This window comes from Saccostrea cucullata, unplaced genomic scaffold (genome assembly GCF_032062105.1).
Source record: "Saccostrea cucullata isolate Sc308-1 unplaced genomic scaffold, CSIRO_AGI_Scuc_v1 ctg7802, whole genome shotgun sequence".
Taxonomy (NCBI): domain Eukaryota; kingdom Metazoa; phylum Mollusca; class Bivalvia; order Ostreida; family Ostreidae; genus Saccostrea; species Saccostrea cuccullata.
The window spans coordinates 1-21010 of record NW_026927297.1 but is presented as its reverse complement, the minus strand read 5'-3'; the positions used below and the strand labels follow the sequence as shown (position 1 = coordinate 21010).

Sequence of the window (21010 nt, the reverse complement as noted above, 5' to 3'; positions counted from 1 at the left end):
AAATAACGAACGGTATTCAATAGCAAAGTCCGTAAAGCAATACAAAATAGGAGCAGAGGAAAAACGGATCTCTGAAACATCCATCCGCGTAATATATGAATCATGTCAAACACGGTTGGATTATTTTCTGGTTTTTTCTATTTTGCCTTCTACTTGGTTTTGCTTTTTAGTAAGAAGAACGGTCATTCGCTGAATATCCACATTATTCAAGATGCTTTCAACATTGACTGATTCTGGAGAATTTTTTAAAATCAAAAATGGAAAAATCATGTCCCATCGGCAACAATTTGTATCCAATGTTTAACAAAGGTAATTTTCAGTACCTCCGAGAAGAAAAAAATTGATCATTCTGATGAAGCATATAGTCTCTGAAATTATTTAGGTGTTTTACAAAAAAAATGATGATAAATAATCTCACCCATTATATACTTAATTATATCTTTACTATAAGACATTGTTTTTAATCTGAATCTTTAACATACTTTAAAATCTATTGCAATATTATAAAGCAAAGCATATCGATTTTTTTTACCTTGTATGTAATTTAAAGTTTTGTTTGATTAAAAAAACATTTTAAAATGATTCCAATGTATAACTCTGTAAATGCAAATAAAGATCAAGGACTGCTGTTTCTCCTTCCATTCAAATATAAAAATAAAGCTAAATGGGTCACATTCCGGTAGAGAGTGGGTCTCATTTGTATTTCAGACACGTAAGAAAATGCGGTTCTCTAGCTCATCCTTTCTTCATGTTATTTTTTTTTTTGATTTATCGATATTATTATTCAACTGTAAAGGAGTCTCGCAAGTAAAAAAAAAATATTGTATCAGTTTCCTGTTTTGCTTGAAATGTTTAGTTTATCTTATTAAAAATTGTATTAATCATTGTCTATGAACCATTGTATTGTATATTAATTTAATGTATGTTGAATAAAATGGGATCATTCGAATTTTTTATTTTTTTTTTAGAAAGAAAGCATTAATTTTAAATAAATAAAAAAAGTATATTAGAAAACTACTAATGTTCACAGGCTTCACAAACAACCCTCATATTTTTACTTCGATATATATATATAGGATCTCCCATGGTTTGTGGATTGATATGACTTTTATCCAACGAATTGTGTGTTTTATCCCCGAGCCTTGGCGAGGAAAATGAAAATTCACACAGAGTTGGCTAAAAATCATATCAAACCACAAATCATGAGTGATTCTATTTGTCACATATTTTCGTTCACTATAAGGCCAGGTAAAATTAATCTTTAGATTCTCATCCTAATTTGCTAAAAAATTTGGGCGGGTGGGCGGATTTTATTTTTTTATTTTTTAGAATTGTTAATTTATATATAGGCCTAAGTAACAACAAAACAATTGATGCCCCGTACACATTTTTTTCATTACCTTAATGCAAATATGAATAGATTTAATTCTTTTCATATTCTTTTAAATATTTAAAGAAAATTTTTGCTTTAAAAATTGAATATATATATATTTATTGTTAATTAACAAATTATCAAGTACACATTATACGGCACACCCTGAACAAAATGAGGTGGGGATACCAATAAATTGTGTATGCGTGATTTCTTATTTTGCAAAATCTATATAAATGTTCTAATAATTATTCTACTGAAAAATCTAGGCCTTCTCTTAAGTCTGTCTACGATGTTGTAGATTTTTTTTTATTTCAAAGCAAAGTCACACAGCTGGAGATCGTTATATATAACTTGACAAGGTGTCATTTTCTTCATCTATTTTTACTTAATCTCTCTACATACTTGCTCCTGCCAGTGATGGTATCTATAACTGTTATAGATACAATAACTATGTGTTTATTCTATTTTTCTTCTCTGCCTTCTGTATACTGACAATTAAATTATCTTTTCCCTAATCATTTAAACTGCTTTTATTGCCGATTTTTCTCCATTCTTCACATGGCGTTTTTGCTATAAATAGCGACACGCGACTTTTAATACAGACGGGAGATAACTCTTAAACTTTGACCCAAATTCTTACTGTATAAAAATACATGAAAATACACAAAAATCAAAATAAAAAAGTCGGGGCGGGACATTTTGAGAGGGGCGGGCGGGGATGAGAATCTAAAGATTAATTTTATATGGCCTAAACATGATAAATGTGTCTTTTGTTTTTATTTCTAATTCAAAGTTCCCTTTCGATTAACTTGGACCAAATAACGTAATAAATACTACTACGCTGTATGAAATAGCTCGTGCAAAAATGAAATAAAAATGTATTTCAGCATTTATTTTTTTTTTTAATTCATGAATGAAAATTTGTTAGAATATATCAAAGTGAATTTTGACATTCTCTCCACCATTCACATGTATTTGTTTATTTACATTACGTAACGCGGCGTAGGAATACAAAGTGTTGATACGAAAACGATATCACATGAGCTATTTCACCGGGATACAGGTGAACATATGTAATAAAAAAGTTTTAATGGTTTCAATAAACATATGTCAAGAACTATAATCTTTAATTGCTATAAATAAACAGAATGCACAAGTTGCTTATCTTTCTAACAAATGGGTACAGTCCACTAATTGTTTTCCCATAGGCAACAATGTTAACGTCTCTTCTCATAGCGATGTCCCTAATTTTCGTTCAGAAATGAGTGACCCCTCAAATCAAAGCACATCAACTTGTCTTTCCATGGTTAAAATCTCGAGGTGGCATGTCAGATTTCTTTCCCGGCAAAATGCTTCTGTCTGCGGGAAAAATGAAAGTGAAAGAAGGGGAATTTCAGAGTTCTGACTGGCATTATAACACACAAAATAATTCGGCTGATCTTCTTGATAAATTACATTTGCCAAGCTTTTTCGGTAGGAAAGATACTCCTTATCAACAGGTGTGAGGCTCAGTTTTTTTAATTCAAGTCTGCAAATTAAGGAGCTTGTAATTTTTTCTGCACTACTTTCTTCTCCTACCGATTTTAAAAATAAATAATTTAATTTTGATTTTATTCTAGTCTCTCATTGGTTGATTTCCAAAAAGGAACACAAGAATAAAACGTAATAACCTGGTTTGGTATGGGGACACACCCCCTTGACAACCAGCTGATTCATCTGTATCCATGCAATCCCACATTTCCAGTCCTTGGAATTACATGGAAAATTCTAAATTCCATAAATGTACTTTTAACTTCAAACAGTAGCTCGCTCTTACCTCGTGTAAACAAACTGGCTGCTAGATCTGTGTATCAATTATCACGTCCCCTTGTTTCAAATCACTTCCGTTACTAGGGATGTATTATTGAGCGGCAAATTTGAACTCATAAAAAGCAGCACAATTTTACATCCACAGTTGTTTGATTATTTAAAAATTAAATTATAAGGAATGACTCTAATTCTTGACCAAATTATTCGATTATAACCTGGTTTGGGTCAGTTTACGTTTTTTTATAATCCGCTTCACGGATTATAAAGCGTAAACTGACCCAAACCAGGTTATAATCGAATAATTTGGCGGATTATAAAGCGTAAACTGACCCAAACCAGGTTATAATCGAATAATTTGGCCAAGAATTAGAGTCATTCCTTAATTAGTGGGATGTACCCAAATCAAACAACGGCATTCAGACAAAAACATGAAATAAATATGAAACACAGATTAAAATTAAAATTCTATTAAAAGAGCTAGAAAGTCAGTCTTGTTAAAATTAATATAAGTTCAGTAATTTTGTAGAAATAAGAATTTTCAAAACATAGCAAACGAAACGTATGATATAAGGTCTGTAAGTCTCGTCACGTGACAGGCGAGATTTTGCGTGAAAGTTGACTTCCGGGTACATTCGCTATAATGGCTCTTTCTATCTTGTATTGGGTCAAGTATGTTGAGGGGCACACGAAGTTAACTAGGAAGAGTGAGGCAGCGGTGGAAAGTGGGAGGGTCCTACGATTCGTAGTTGACGAGCTGAGAGTTATTAATGCGTGCGTTCAAGCCTCAATGAGAGATACCTGGATACATCGTACAAAGTACAGGTACTAACTTCAGCATTCAGTTAAGAGCTTGACTTTCAATAAAACATAATATTTTTATTAACTGAAAAAACATTTACAAAGAAGGGTTTAGTATCTTGGGTTTTGAAATGTATATTGGAGCTGTTGCACGTTCGTTATGAAAGGGGGGGGGGCAACATTAATACTGTTAATAATGTATACTTATTATGAAGTCTGCTGTTGTACAATATACAACCAAATTAATATATAACAAAGGTTGAATATATGTTACAGGTATAGGCCTATACATCATGTACATTCTAAGGTGTTATATTAATAACACATTATTAAAAATTGTATCCATACTCCATAGATATTTTTGGATGCTGAAGACGGAATGGTGAAGGATGCAACGTGTCAGTGCCCAATGGGGCAGTACAAATGCCACCATGTTGCTGCTGCACTACTCTTTGGGTATGTAGAATAATTTTTAAGAAAATCATCTGAGGTCTTTTGCACTGAAGGATTTGAAATGTGAAAGCTTAAAAAATTTGTCCATATTTCATTGATTTATCATTGTAATTTGTACCCAGATGATTTTAGGAGATAAAACCACAGACACTTGTTTCTATAATAATTTTTTTTTATCATATAGTATTATAATAACACAAGGTATCTAGCACTGATTTACACAGACTAACCTCTCCCATAGAGTCACATCTTTTATCTCCATAAACAATGTTAAAGCTCTGCTTGCCGAGTGGAAAAGTCGAAGTCAACCATGAATTGATGTATGTTGATGCTGGGCAGAGGTTTTGATTCGCTAAAAATCTGTTTCTAAAATTACATCGGAGTAATCATAATTTCGAAGTAATTTTCTGGAATATGAGATGTAAACAAATTTTATTAATTAACTGCATTATTTAGACACTTGAATTGAATTTTTATACCCACTAATTTTTTTTTATTTCTCTCTCTGTCCAGGATTAGCATATATCATTTCATAGTTCGACTTTTCCACTCCATTCTATTTTCTGCCATTGATCGATATGGTAAATATAATTATTAATTGGAATAGGTTTGATAGTAAAAGTCTGAAGTGTCAGTGTAATTGATAAAAAAGCTGTCAATGAATTTCTGATTTAATGAAATAGTTTTTTTTTCTGGATAGATGGAGTTGCTTAGCCTTGCTGGGAATCAGGGTTCAATGAAAGAAAAATGTACAGACAGTACAATGTGCATATGAACTAAACTTTTTGATTTTTTATAATTCGAGTAAGCATAACGGTTTGCAAAATAAGAAGTAGCTTTTGAAGACATTTCATATTTCAATTACAGCTATAAAAGAGCAAGTAAAACTGACATAAAATGTTCTTGGCTGAAACATCCAAAGTCGGCACCACCAAAATCCACTGTTACGATAGCTGAGCTGTATCCCCTAAAGCAGCAGGATTACAAGTATGTGTTAATAAGCAATGTCCTTAAGGATTCTTTAATATAAACATCAGGGTTTGTGAAACTCGAAAAATCCTGTCAGTCATTTTTGACCTGCAGCTTACACAGGTAGCATTATATTAGTTGGACTCCATTTGACTATGTATAGGTGCACCGCAATTAGATCAGTGGATGTTAAATTATATATAGTAAGTTTGTCAAAAAATATTATGAAACATGCTTAAATGTTAGGGTCTGCCAGTCTTAAATTTTCATTTATTTATTTTTTGGAAAATGCAAGTTCAATTTGCACTATAAGTTGTTAGATCATATTATGTAAATCAAAACTTATAAAAACAAAAAAGGTTTTAATTCAAATCAAAAAAGTTTAAAAAACGACCCCCCCCCCCCTGTAATATTAATTGTACTTACTATATTTTTGAAATGAAATATCCCCCTCTCCTTATCCACATGAACTACAGGTATAAAATTCCCATAAAGAGGGATATGGAGTAAATTCAGATCAAGAAACATATAACCATCTTATACAGAAGTCATGCATGACATCTACAATATTTTGTTGGTATAAACAAAACAGAACTGACAAGTTTTGCAAACTCTGAAATATCACATAGAATCGGTATATTAATCTAATAGGAAAATGTTTTTTGAAATACTCAAATTATGTAGAGCACTGACAAGAAAGGTAACGGACAATGACAGATCATTTTTGTATCATCAGCTGGGACAGTTGGGGCGCTTCACAGGTTACTGTTCTTTGGAGTTTATTTTTCAGTTTTGTGGAGTTCATTTTTCAGTTCAGCCTTGTTTACATGTTGATGTTGAAGTTGTGCTTGATTTCTTTGTCTTCATTGTTATACTGAATACTATTGATCTGGATGTACTATTTATTAAGGATATAACTAGGTTTTATAGTCTTTTACCTTACATTACCTTTACAAGTATTGTATATCAAATAAGAGATTACAAAAATCTTGAACACACAAACTATATATAGATTCAGGTACTATGCTATACTGATTTAGCAAAATATGTTGTAGCTTTACACTGGATTCTCTCAGAGGAGCCCAAGACACCTGGCAGTCCAGTACCACTGATTGAAGATTTGCTTATGAGCGAGGCGTACATCAGTGCCGATGATCCTAAAACATGGCTTCGAAAACACCTTATTATCTCTCCAGAAAAGATTATGGAGGCTGCATTTATGACAGATGGCTAGCGTGAAAACTCTCTGTGGGCTGCTATCAGAAAATATAGATTTACAGCTTCAAATTTTGGCCTAATTATTGGAGCAGCAAGATGAAACAGGTATCTTTAAATTCTATGTTTATACAAATTTTCCAGATGGCTAAAATATTTCTTATATTCCATTTTACTAAAAATTCAAATTCAGAGTTGTGCTATTACAAAGCAAGTTTTAGCAACTGTACATAAATCGATGTAAATCAAAAAGTATATTAGAAAACTACTAATGTTCGCAGGCTTCACAAACAACCCTCATATTTTTACTTTGATATATATATAGGATCTCCCATGGTTTGTGGATTGATATGACTTTTATCCAACGAATTGTGTGTTTTATCCCCGAGCCTTGGCGAGGAAAATGAAAATTCACACAGAGTTGGCTAAAAATCATATCAAACCACAAATCATGAGTGATTCTATTTGTCACATATTTTCGTTCACTATTTTTAAAACATGATAAATGTGTCTTTTGTTTTTATTTCTAATTCAAAGTTCCCTTTCGATTAACTTGGACCAAATAACGTAATAAATAATACTACGCTATATGAAATAGCTCGTGCAAAAATGAAATAAAAATGTATTTCAGCATTTTTTTTTTTAATTCATGAATGAAAATTTGTTAGAATATATCAAAGTGAATTTTGACATTCTCTCCACCATTCACATGTATTTGTTTATTTACATTACGTAACGTGGCGTAGGAATACAAAGTGTTGATACGAAAACGATATCATATGAGCTATTTCACCGGGATACAGGTGAACATATGTAATAAAAAAGTTTTAATGGTTTCCATAAACATATGTCAAGAACTATAATCTTTAATTGCTATAAATGAACAAAATGCACAAGTTGCTAATCTTTCTAACAAATGGGTACAGTCCACTAATTGTTTTTCCATAGGCAACAATGTTAACGTCTCTTCTCAAAGCGATGTCCCTAATTTTCGTTCAGAAATGAGTGACCCCTCAAATCAAAGCACATCAACTTGTCTTTCCATGGTTAAAATCTCGAGGTGGCATGTCAGATTCCTTTTCCGGCAAAATGCTTCTGTCTGCGGGAACTTTTAAAAATGAAAGTGAAAGGAGGGGAATTTCAGAGTTCTGACTGGCGTTATAATACACAAAATAATTCGGCTGATCTTCTTGATAAATTACATTTGCCAAGCTTTTTCGGTAGGAAAGATACTCCTTATCAACAGGCGTGAGGCTCAGTTTTTTTTATGCAAGTCTGCAAATTCAGGAACTTGTGATTTTTTTCTGCACTACTTTCTTCTCCTACCAATTTTAAAAATAATAAGTGGGATGTACCCAAATCAAACAACGGCATTCAGACAAAAACATGAAATAAATATGAAACACAGATTAGAAATTAAAATTCTGTTAAAAGAGCTAGAAAGTCAGTCTTGTTAAAATTAATATAAGTTCAGTAATTTTGTAGAAATAAGAATTTTCAAAACATAGCAAACGAAACGTATGATATTGATCCCCCCCCCCAATATTTTAATGCAAATGAACATTCTCAGATAACAGGTTGTTATTGGACCTTTGCTGGGCCAACAATGCTCCTTATGTTGGGCCACCATATGCATTCAATATGCATTGGGCCATCGGTAATTTGTATGGGACTTTTAAAATCTTAAATGTAAAATGATTTTTCTTTCTTTTGGCTGCTTCAGATTTTAAATAAATTTGATATTATTTTAACAATCACATCACGCATTAAAACTTGCTAAAGGGGTGTGAATGTCAAGTACGTCGATAAAAAAGTGCATCAACGAGTTATCTAATGATTTCCATGCAGTACAGTTAAGGCAACATTTTCTGTAAAAAGTCACCGAAAATGATACACTTAATGTTTAATTGTTTTATTTTTCGTTAAGACATTCTAGTTTAAATAGCTTTACGTTATCTTGAAGAGTATGTTCATCGCTATTCACATCGATATTATTTGTCATCATGTGACCCTTTTAAGTGACGTGGGCTCCGATTTTAAGTCAACAAATGAAATGTCAAATTAAGCCAAAAAGTTCAAGGGCAAGGGAAACAAAAAAAAAAAAATAAAATAGCTCCACAGTTTTAAATTGTCCCCATGTATCTATACATTTGCAAAAACAATGCTCATTCAGTAAGTTTACCGATTAATTAAGTTATTCAGCTAATGAACAGACAGTAGTATATGAAAAATTGGGTATTTTCCTAATTTCATAGATATTTATAAATTACCTAAAGGATTACAAAGAAATGCATATGAGCATCACTTTTTGAATACAATACAGTAAAAAGAATAATTGCGTGGACCATTAGCAGTAAATATACATAGGCAATTTAGCCACATATGATCCACATATGCATTGCCTTTCATATGAATATTATATGTGGATCATATGACAATCATATGTATATACAATCATATGACAATCATATGTGGCCAATCATATGAGAATCATATGATCATACATATGTGAATCATATGAAGTTATATACATATGAATCTCATATGAAAGATCCTGCATATGAGAATCATATGAATATTCTGACAATAATCAAATGAGAATCATATGAAACTGAACATATGAGAATCATATGAAACAATGTTCACTAATTTGTCCTTGTTATACTCAGGTAAAATTGATACGAATGTTTTGACTGTGATCATATGAGAATCATATGAAACGGCGATCATATGGGAATCATATGAAACAGTGTTCACTTATCTGTCCTTGTTATAGTGAAGTAAAATTGCAATTTCAATTATATATATCAAAAGATAAATTTAAATGTACATTAGTTCAAAAGAATGTGTTAGTAATTAATCAATAAATTGTATATAAAGTTCTACTCTGTATAACCCAACCCCCCCCCCCCCCCCCTTTCCTTCTAGAAAAAAACTTTCACAATTTTTTTTTGTTATAATGCATTTCCCAGACAAAATAGATAAAGAATAAATTAATTTGCTTTTCATTTTAAATCTTTTGGGTTTGGCTCAGTAAAATTAGAATAATTCCGTATTTTTCTCCGGGCCGGTTTTGTCTTTTATCGGATGAAAATATACGTCATTTTTGACGTCACTGCTGCAGCAGGCGTGTTGGGTGTTTGGAAAAGGCAAGTGATCTCCTAACAATAATATTTTAAAGACTTTTGATTCATATTGTTTAAATATAATTTCATTATTGTTACAGGTGCGTATGAACTCTCTATATACTCTGTAAAAGAGTACAAATATTGCTATTCTATCTGAACTTGGCAGATTACCCATGTTTTGTTCAATCATCATTAGTTTACTATCTTATTGGCATAGATTAGAAAATAAGTCAGAATCATCTTTACTATATTGTGCATATAAAGAGTGCAAAATTCTTAGTCAGTCTGACATCAATAACTGGTTTGGCACTGTCAAATTTTTATGTAACAAACTAGACCTTAATTTACCGATATGTAAACAGTTAAATATGACCACATTTAAAGGACTACTGAAAAAACTTATCAAAAAGCATTTTTACAAATATTGGCTTAAAATACACGATGAGGGTCAAATACATGGTAAACTTGATAAATATTTTTTGTTGAAGAATACTTTTGCCATTGAGAAATATTTATTATCTTTAAAGTCTTTTGAACAGAGGAAAATACTGTGTAGATTCAGAATAAGTGCACATGAATTGAGAATTGAACGTGGTAGATATGAATATACAAAAGGTATTAATGGGAAAAAGATCCCTCTAGAAAGAAGTCAACGGACATGTACTCTTTGTAATTCAAATTGTATTGAAGATGAAATCCATTTCCTTACAAATTGTTCTTTATATAATGAAGAAAGGAAAGTTTTGTTTAACTTTTTAAGTGACAATTATAAAAATTTCAACACTCTGTCCAACAATCAAAAATTTTTATGGATTATGGCAAATGAAGATCACAATATATTATTTAAACTATGTGACTTTTTATCAAAATCTTTTATTAAGAGAAAAAATCTCATTAAAAAATGATAAAAGTAAAAATGTTAGGATATACATAATTATTCAATTCATGTGCACTACAGTCTTTACTACTAATGTACTTTGCATTTTTGTTTTTTCTCTATCTATCTTATAAACATTATAAGTTCAAAAATGCATGTACATTAATTAATTGCCATTAGGCCTAAATACTGATGCCCCATACCACAATATGATACATATGTATATATACATTGAAGAGTCATATGTCTATTTTATGTACATGTTTGTATAGGTTCATGTATGTCTAAATGTTTTGTTTTGTTTTTCCTTTTTCTGTCAACTATATATTAGGCCTTTCTCTTGTAAGTTTGTATTCTTTATGCTCATTTGGGCACTGAATTAGTAATAAAACATATCTTATCTTATCTTATCTTACTCTTATCACTTGCATCATGCATGTAATAAATCAATGCATTTCGTAAATCTAACGTTCGTGATCTGTAAGTAAGTTTGGATAAAATTTGTTTCTGAATGAATGTAAACATTACATGTTAGGCTAAAGGTATTACTACTTTTAAAAACTTGAATTTGTTTTCGTTTTGTTACGTACTGATATGAAAGTGAAAGTAGAAACCTGTCAGTTGGCGTTATCCTTATGTATGTTGAGATCGTTATCAAGTCCGGATTCCTTCTTAAACGTAATGACAAATGTTTGTTTTTATGGCCTTTAAATGCATTCGGCAACTTCATTTCAGTGTCACAGTGCTGTTTTTTTTTTCAGTCCAAAGAGCCCGAAGCTGATAAGACTGGCGATTGATCCTGAAGCTGATTTGACAGACGATTGCATCATCACAACATTGAAGGTAAAAATAAATACTTGAAATAAAAAATCAAAGTATCTGTAATGTCTCTTTATGACAAAACATTTCTTGATAATTTCTTTTTGTTCTTTTATAATTCTACATTGTTTGCATGACTTCATCAAAAATGAATTCAACTCAACTGAATACTCTAGAAATTTTTTTCTACATTATTAAGGTCTTCCATTTCAGACGGAAGACCTTATAGTGATTCTACTGTTTTTTAAGGTCTTCCGTTTCAGACGGAAGACCTTATAGTGATTCTACTGTTTCTTTTTATTATTTTTTTTTCCCCTTTTGAGATTTCTTTTTTTTTTGACGAATTCTCAGAGAAGACTTGACAGATTCTCATGAAATTTTCAGGGATGATAGATAATTAAAATATCTTTCAAATGCAGTTTTCAGTTTTTCAAAAATTCACTTCCGGTCGTCAGTTATGTCCGATTTCCGCTTTTTTCAAAAAAGTTTTGTCCGAGTCATATCTCAGAAACAGTAAGAGATTAAGACACCAAACATATATGAGTGATAGATCTTGATAAGTAGGCAAAACCAATTGCGTTAAGATTGTCCGCCGTTACTTCCTGTCTTCACAGGAAGTGATAAAAGAAATCGAAAATTTCAACTTTTCTTTCATGAAACTTTTTTTTCATCACATTATAGCATCTTATTTGTAGTTTCAAAATATATCAGTCCCACCGGAAACAAAAACGACAACTTCCGGCTATAAGAGAAAAACTGCATATTTCCAGTATTTTTCTCTCCCATAAATATTTTTTATATGTAAAATATTTGAAATGATTTTTGGATATCTTATTTAGACTTCAGATGTTTACAGTAACGTCAAATATCTTTGTAAAATTCACTTCCGGTCGCGTGATTTTATGTCCTCAAAATGAGAAGTTATCATAGCTACATCTCGTAAACGGTAAAAGATTAAGACACAAAACTTATTGGAGTGATAGATCTTTATGAGTAGGCAAAATCAGTTGTAATAAGATCGTCAGCCGTCACTTCCGGTGGTCACAGGAAGTGATCTAAAAAATCGAAATTTTCAACTTTTCTTTCATGAAACTGTTTTGGCATCAGATCACAGCATCTTATTCGTAGTTTTGAAATATTTCAGTACCACCGGAAACTAAAATATGACAACTTCCGGTTAAAAGAGAAAAACTAATTAATTTGAGTATTTTTCTTTCCCATAAATATTTTTTTATTCATAAAGTATTTGTAATGATTTTTGGATATTTTATATAGACTCCTTATGTTTACAGTAAATTCAAATATTTTTGTAATATTCACTTCCGGTAGCGTGATTTTCTGTCCTCAAAATGAGAAGTTATCATAGCTAGATCTCGTAAATGGTAAAAGATTAAGACACCAAACTTATAGCAGTGATAGATAGTGATGAGTAGGCAAATTCATTTGGGATAACATTATCCGCCGTCACTTCCGGTTCTCACAGGAAGTGAACAAATACATCAAAAATTTCATTTTTTCCATGGAATCGTTCTTTATAATTCATTATAACATCTTATTTCTAAATTTGAAATACTGTATAAGTACTTTTTTCCGCGTGGTATTAATTAACGCTATGTACGCGGTCATAAATTTTCCGCAGAACTTTGTCCAAGCGTACTTAATGTAAATGCAAGACATATAGTGACAGTGTAAGAAATACGCGTTCTTTTCTACCCGCGGATAAATTGAGATTCCGCGGTAATATGACCCCGTGGATAAAAGTAAGTCTACAGTATGTCAGTACCACTGGAACCAAAAACAAAAACGACTACTTCCGGTTATGAGAGAAAAACTGCATAAATTTTGTATCATACTATCCCATAAATATTTTTTTTTTTTACAAAAAGAGCATTTGGAATGTTATTAGGGCATGTTATTCAGACTGAAACCTCAAACATCTCTTCAAAAATTTACTTCCGGTCACGTGATTTCTTGTCCTCAAAATGAGATGATAACATCTCTTAAGCTGTAACAGATCAAAACACTAAACTTATATGAGTAATAAACCATAAAGATTGGGCAGCATATATAAGGTTAAATGCGTCCGCCGTCACTTCCAGTCATCACAAAAAGTGATAAAAAAAAGAAAATGATTTTTGTAAATATTGTTAAGACTATAATTATCTAAAGTAAAGTAAAGAATCTTGGTTACACCTCCGGCCGTTTGTTTTCCTGAAATCATGTAAAATATTGCCTTTTTTACCAAAGATAAAAGCACATTCATGCAGATATAAGAGGAGAACGGAAGACCTTCTTTGTTGCTGTAGCAACAAGAGATTCTAGTTCTTTTTATTATTTTTTTTTCCCTTTTCTTTTTTTGACGATTTCTCTGAGATGACTTGATGGATTCTCATGAAATTTTCAGGGATGATAGAAAGTTAAAATATCTTTCAAATGCAGTTTTCAGTTTTTCAAAATTCACTTCTGGTCGTCAGTTATGTCCGATTTCCGCTTTTTTAAAAAAAGTTTTGTCCGAGTCATATCTCAGAAACAGTAAAAGATGAAGACACCAAACTTATATGACTTATAGATCTTGATAAGTAGGCAAAACCAATTGGGTTAACATTGTGCGCCGTCACTTCCGGTCGTCACAGGAAGTGATCAAAGAAATCGAAAATTTCAACTTTTTATTTTTTGAAACTTTTTTACATCACATTATAGCATCTTGTTTGTAGTTTCGAAATATATTAGTCTCACCGGAAACAAAAACGACAACTTCCGGTTATTAGAGAAAAACTGCATGTTTTCAGTATTTTTCTCTCCCATAAATATTTTTTATGCGTAATGAATTTGAAATGGTTTTTGAATATGTTATTCAGACTGCAAATGTCTACAGTAACGTCAAATATCTTTGTAAAATTTACTTTCGGTCGCGTGATTTTCGGTCCTCAAAATGAGAAGTTATCATAGCTAGATCTCGTAATCGGTAAATGATAAAGACACCAAACCTATCTAGAGTGATAGATCTTGATAAGTAAGGAAAATTTGTTGTGATAAGATTGTCCGTCGTCACTTCCGTTCGTCACAGGAAGTGATCCAAAAAATCGAAATTTTCAACTTTTCTTTCACGAAACTGTTTTTGCCTCACATTAGAGCATCTTATTTGTTGTTTTCAATTATTTCAGTACCACTGGAAACAAAAAGAGACAACTTCCGGTTAAAAGAGGGAAACTACATAATTTGAGTGTTTTTCTTTCCAATAAATATCATTTATTTATGACGTATTTGAAATGATTTGTGGATATGCTATTCAGACTGCAACTGTCTACATTATCGTCAAGAAATTTTTTGCAAAACTCACTTCCGGTTGCGTGATTTCCTGTCCTCAAAATGAGAAGTTATCATAGCTAGATCTCGTAAACGTTGAAAGATTAAGACACCAACTTAATAAAGTGGTTAATCTTGATGAGTTGGCAAAAACAATAAAGATAAGATTGTCTGTCGTCACTTCCGGTCGTCACAGGAAGTGATCAAAGAAATCATGAATTTTAACTTTTCTTTTAGGAATACTTCTTGGCATCACACTATTGCATCTTAATTGTTGTTCCGATATATGTCCGTCCCAAAAGAAACAAAAACAGCAACTTCCAGTTATGAGAGAAAAACTTTATTAATTGAGTATCATACTATCCCATAAATATATTTTATAGAATGTGTACTACGAAACTACTTCCTTCAACCTTAAAATGATAAGTTTACAAAAAACCTTTTTTGTTGTCGAACTCAACGGCTCAGTGGTTAGCGTGTCAGACTTTCATTCTGGTTTTGGGATCGAGCCTAGATCGAGGATTCTTCTTTTTTTTGCATTTTGTCCTTTATTTTTTTTTAAATAGAAAAATATCCTTCTTACAGATAAATAAAGAAGTCTGAAGAACGGAAGACCTTATTTGTTGCTGTAGCAACAATAGTATCTAGTTATGATTATAGTTTTAATCCAGTGCACTTAAAATATGCAAAGTATGAGTAGATTTTGCTGGCTGTAAAGGCTATGAAACTATATAGTATACAATAACTTTGTGGGAAGAGAGGGGATAAACTGGATTTTTGAATTTCAACTAAAAAATTATTATAGTGACATCCAACTTTAAAGGTATAAATACATGTGCATGTGTGTTGAAAGAACATCAGCTAGCTAATCCATTGAATTTTTACATCTATGTACATGTGTATTCATTTACTGACAATTATTCCTCCCCCAACACTAGTGAATGGTGCGCGTGCTTATAGTTTCGGGTTAAATGTTAGATATATTTAAGACTATAGAGAACCTACAAACTTGTTCTCTCTCTTTTTAATAGTTTAAGTTTTAATTAAATGTATTCTTAGAAAATATCTACTGTGTGAGACTGTGAGTATTTGTCTTACAGGTTCAATATACAGTCAGCCTCTCATAAGATAAAGAACAAATCCCAAGATCCAAGGCTTGCTTCAAAGTTAAGGTAACTACACACTGTTAAATAAACTTTGTTATAGTCTTCCAAAAAGTTTGGGATATCTTGGAATCACAATGTCTGTTTTTCTGCCTGTCTACTTGTCTGTTGTATTTTTTGTCCAGAAATAATAAATATGTATCTGTATCAGAATCTTCTTAATTTTTTGACAATCTGAATTAATATGTACTGTTTGAACATTCCAAATTTGATTGTCAGAATAACAAAAAATTGCTTTTTATGATTTTATTATGAAGCATATCTTTCAATAGTGTAATTGTTTTGCAAATTACATCATAGGATTCCTCAAAACACCTAGTATTACATATATAACATTAGTTTTATCTTGTATCATATCTGTGTCAGTGAATTGGGCATACATTTGTTTGCTGATTATACCTAAGTAACTTTTATAACTCATAGAATTTAAGAATTATATTATTTTTACTTTTGAAATTTTTGTAGAGACCATTCTGTGCCACAAAGAAATTGTTCAGGAAGAGGAGAAGTGGTGGATATTCATTTTTGGTACGGGTCCGTGTAACACTTAACAATTCAAATTTCTGAAACGATTTAGAGTTTTAGAATGTTAATATACTAGTTCAAATATCTAACTTTCAAAAGCTCAAACTGATTTGGTTTAATGAAATTTAACATTTTAGTTCAAAAATCTAAATTTCCAAATTTCCAAATAGGTTTTAGAATTTTGATATTTTAGATTTTTACCTTATATTTTCAAAATTCAAATTACCCAAAAAGATTTATGGAATTTAAACTTTTGAGTTTTTAGTCTACCGTTTGTTCAGAAAAATTACACTTAACAATCTAAAGTTCGGTAACATTTTTCGTCTTTCGATTATTTGAAATTAGCTTCAAGCTTCTAAAATCCAACTTTGAAACGTTTAAGATTTTTAGAAATTTGGAATTTTGGTTCAAATGTTCAAATTTCTAATAATTAACACTTTGAGTTTTTAGAATTTTACTTTAAATATCCAAAATTTAGACCAGGTATAGAATTTCATATTTTGGATATTTGAAGTAAACTTCTAAAAACTCAAAATGTATAAACGTGTTTTGGTTATTTAAAAGTTGAGTCTTTAAATCAAAATTCTAAATTTCTAAAAATCTAAAGCGTTTGAAAGTTGGAAGTTTGAAGTCAATTCTAAATAATCAAAAGACGAAAATGTAATCGAATTTTAGATTCTTAAGCGTAAACTTTCTGAACAAACGGTAGATTAAAAACTCAAAAGTATAAAATACAAAATGTGTTTTGGAAATTTGAATTTTGAATATTTAAGGAAAAAATCTTAAAACTCAAAATGTTAAACCTGTTTGGAAAATTGAAATTTTAGATTTTTGAACTAAAATATTAAAATTCAATATACCAAATCAATTTGAGTTTTTGAAAGTTAGATATTTGAGCTAGTATATTAACATTCTAAAACTCTAAATCGGTTTAGAAATTTGAATTGTTAAGTGTTACACGGACCGGTACGGTACAGTTCAAAGAGATTTTCAAAATGGTCATGGAAGATCAAAGGGAGGACAACTGAAAAAACTGAAAGATACAGAAGGAAAAAGAACAAACACAGGAAGAAACAAGACCTTTCAGTTAAAACTGAAAGGCGGATTTCAGTAACTTTTCAGTGGCCATTCAGCCACTGAATGGCACATACATTTCAGTGACCTTTCAGTTGCCTTTCAGTCACATTTCAGATACCTTTCAGTCACCATTCAGCGGACACATTTCAATCAACTTTCAGTGGCCTTTCCATCAACTTTCAGTGACCTTTCCATCAACTTTCAGTGACCTTTCCGTCGTCTTTCAGTGACCTTTCCGTCGACTTTCAGTGATCTTTTTGTCGTCTTCTAGTGACCATTCCGTCGACTTTCAGTGATCTTTCTGTCGTCTTTCAGTGACCTTTCCGCCACCTTTCAGTGATATTTAAATAGCAATTTAGTAATTTTTTCACTAGCGTATTATTTTATAATCAGATATTTTTCCTTAACAAGGAAGCCATTTTAAATAAATTATTTTAAATAAAGATTTATTATTCAATCTTACTTGTGTTTTTTTTTTACTTATCGTGATCAAATTCGGGTACCTTAAAATATGTCTTGGTAATTATTATTGATAATTACAAGAATTAATAAATCGTTTATACATGCCTCTTGTAAAAAAAATATATAGGAGATTTTAGCTTTCTAATGATATTGCTGTAATAAAATCACTCTACTAAGTTTTAGATAGAGAATTTACAATGATCTTAAATCTTTGACACAGGAACAGGTGCCCGTCTCTAATAATTGCATCATCCTTATAGGAGATGTGTAATTAATTTGTCTATCCCCAAAATAAAAAATGTGAGACTTATTCAAAATGATTTTTAATTGAATATTTCTAGTTACATTAAGAAAATAAATCCTTCAAGTGATAAAAAATGATGATCCGATAACCGATTCAAAATTTAAATAAATGCATAACATTCTATAGTGCTTATACGTGTATTTTTTCATGGAAATAAATAGTCCTGATTAATGATACAGAACTAATATTATCTAAACCATTTCTGGAAGATTGCAAGTATTACTGATCAATTTCGTTTCTTAATTATGTCATTTTCAAAACTGCAGGATACTTAGTTTCTCAAAGACATTATTTTAAATTAATTTTTAATTACAAGAATAAACAAATCATTTATGTATGCCTCTTGTAAAAAAAATATATATATAGAAGTATTTAGCTTTCTAAATGATATTGCTTTAATAAATTCATTCTATTAAGTTTCTAGCTAGAGAATATTCAAATCTTTGACAAAGTAACAGGTGCCCTTCTCTGATAATTGTCATTATCCCGATAGGTGATGTGTAATTAATTGGTCTGTCCCAAAAATCCGCGCAACTAACATAGAATATACAAAAGATATACAAGATATATATACACATCGCAGCTCCTCGATACAACAGGTGAACTGATTGTTCCATCGATTTCAATAGATTAATCAGATTTTGTCAACAAGAAGCCGTAGCGTAATTGATATGGTCGCGGACACCTACGCAGGAGACCCGGGTGTGATTCTGGGCATGGAAGCATTTTTTTCTTGCATTAATTTTTTCTTATTTTTTTTTATTCGGAATTAGATACATTTAATGCTATTATACCAAGAAAAAGTGAAATAAAATTTTTAGGTTAAAAAATACGCCGATTATTCAATAAAATGATTCAACTGAATGATCACGGAAAGGTCACTGAAATGTATGTGCCATTCAGTCGACTGAATGGTAACTAAATGATCACGGAAAGGTTACGGGAAAGGGTCTTTTCAGTGACCTTTCAGTGACCATTCAGTGGTCATTCAGCCACCATTCAGTCGACTGAATGGTGGATTTTCATCCTGTGGAAGTTGATGTTTTAACCTGTCACCAGATTAGAGAAAACATTGAACGTATATTACACAACCTCTCCAACACGTTCCAGAAAAACTCGCATTTCCAGGTTGCATTCAAATGTAAATCTACTGGTTTTTGTGACAGCAGAGAAAGCGCTGTCATAAGTGAATCTAAGTTTATCAAAGACACTTTTCAGTGTCCATCCTGTCCGGCAAACAAAAAGCACCGAATCATCTCAGAAGATATAAAAAAGTACTGGGAACAGGTAATTCTTCTGAAATGCAAAATAGTACATTAATACATAATTTTTTATTGAATGATTATATGACATTGAGATCCTTTTAAATCATGTAGCAACATTCAAATTTCATTTATTCATAAAGTGCTGCATCCACCTATATCCACTTTAGGATCTTAATATATTTCCGAGAAAAAGGTTATATTTTACATTTAATTTAAAATATGACTTGTTTCATTTGTTATTTTAAACGTTTCTTCTAAAATTAGTTAATAATATTTATTTGATTAGGTTGTATCTTGTTTCAGACAAAACCAAATAATCCTAGCAGTTCGAGGGCTTCTGGACAAGACCTTGGAGGCCGATCTAGATTTGCCAAACTTGGAATGGCAACAAACGATGTATTAAATCAGGCATACAGAGACATAATAGAGATGGAGGTCCCTCATTCCATTGTTTATATTAAAGTGAAAGCATCACCAAATTTTCACAGAAGATTGCGCCCTGAACAAGAACAACTCTTGATAGATGCTGCACATTTGGGATATAAGAATTTTGATATTTAATTAACATACACATTGATCAAAAAATGTGGAGACGAGCCTGCAGCAGGAGAGGAAACAGTCGGTGATGATGTCGAGAGAATAAGGTCAATCCGAAATAGTTTGACTGCACACGTGAGCTCAGCCTCCACCCCTCAGACAGAATTTAAAGACACCTGGTCAATGATGTCAGATATCTGCAAGAGATTGGAAATCTTCACGAGAAAGAAGTACTTTGATAAGCTTGAAGATATTCAAAAACTACACATAAAGGAGAAAGATGAAGATACTTTTAAAAAAATGAAAGAAATGTGGGAGAAAATCAAATGAAATATGCAAAAATTCGAAACAACATTCAAACCTTACATAGATGCTACAAATTAGAATAACCAACCTTAGAATCTGGGGCGAAATATTGGAATCATAACGTAAAAACTTAACGGGTTACGGTGAAGCCAGTACGTGTGGATGTCCTAGAAACAACGTATGAAAGCAAAGATGCTACAAAATAGGAGTATTACTTGTAAATCGTATGACTTCGTGAAAGTGTATATCATTAAAGTACCGGTAGTCAAAATTCGTTATCGAATATCAGTGATATTTTTTGTAGGATCTGATGCGTAAACCTGTGACTCATCATCATATTGTTATCTGGGACAGCTGATTAAAACAAATTTATCTTTTTTACAATGAAAAAATAATGAATGGATTATAATTATCTTGTACGATATTAAGGGGAAAATTTACTTTTGAACGAGTAAGCATAGATATGAATTAGTATTTTGCAGAATACTCTTAAATATTGCATTGTACTTGAGTAAGCATTTCTCCATAGCAAAAGCACTAAAACGAATACACAACCAAATGTATATACATTTACAGTACTTTAATTTCATGAATTGAGATCAAAATTCAAAGAGGGAGGCAC

General features: G+C 31.4%; 1 protein-coding gene and 1 long non-coding RNA gene across 3 annotated transcripts; both read left to right on the top strand.

Moving 5' to 3' along the window:
* Positions 1-11261: 11261 nt before the first annotated feature.
* LOC134273998 (uncharacterized) lies at positions 11262-17492 on the top strand. Of its 2 annotated transcripts, XR_009993529.1 has the most exons (4): positions 11262-11467; positions 15850-15921; positions 16378-16446; positions 17415-17492. It is a non-coding gene; the product is annotated as an uncharacterized LOC134273998 (long non-coding RNA). The 2 variants fall into 2 exon arrangements; XR_009993528.1 differs by lacking the exon at positions 11262-11467 and having other exon boundaries at positions 15666-15921.
* Positions 17493-19291: 1799 nt separating this feature from the next.
* On the top strand, positions 19292-21004 carry LOC134274000 (uncharacterized). The gene is made up of 2 exons (XM_062756229.1): positions 19292-19567; positions 19849-21004. Exons 1-2 carry the CDS (start codon positions 19292-19294, stop codon positions 20104-20106), a joined length of 534 nt encoding a protein of 177 aa, XP_062612213.1. The 3' UTR covers positions 20107-21004.
* Positions 21005-21010: the final 6 nt, after the last annotated feature.

Coding starts and splice junctions, on each gene's coding strand:
- LOC134274000 (XM_062756229.1), top strand. CDS start 19,292: ATGGTGGATTTTCATCCTGTGGAAGTTGATGTTTTAACCTGTCACCAG. Junction 19,568..19,848: donor TAAAAAAGTACTGGGAACAG/GTAATTCTTCTG, acceptor ATCTTGTTTCAG/ACAAAACCAAATAATCCTAG.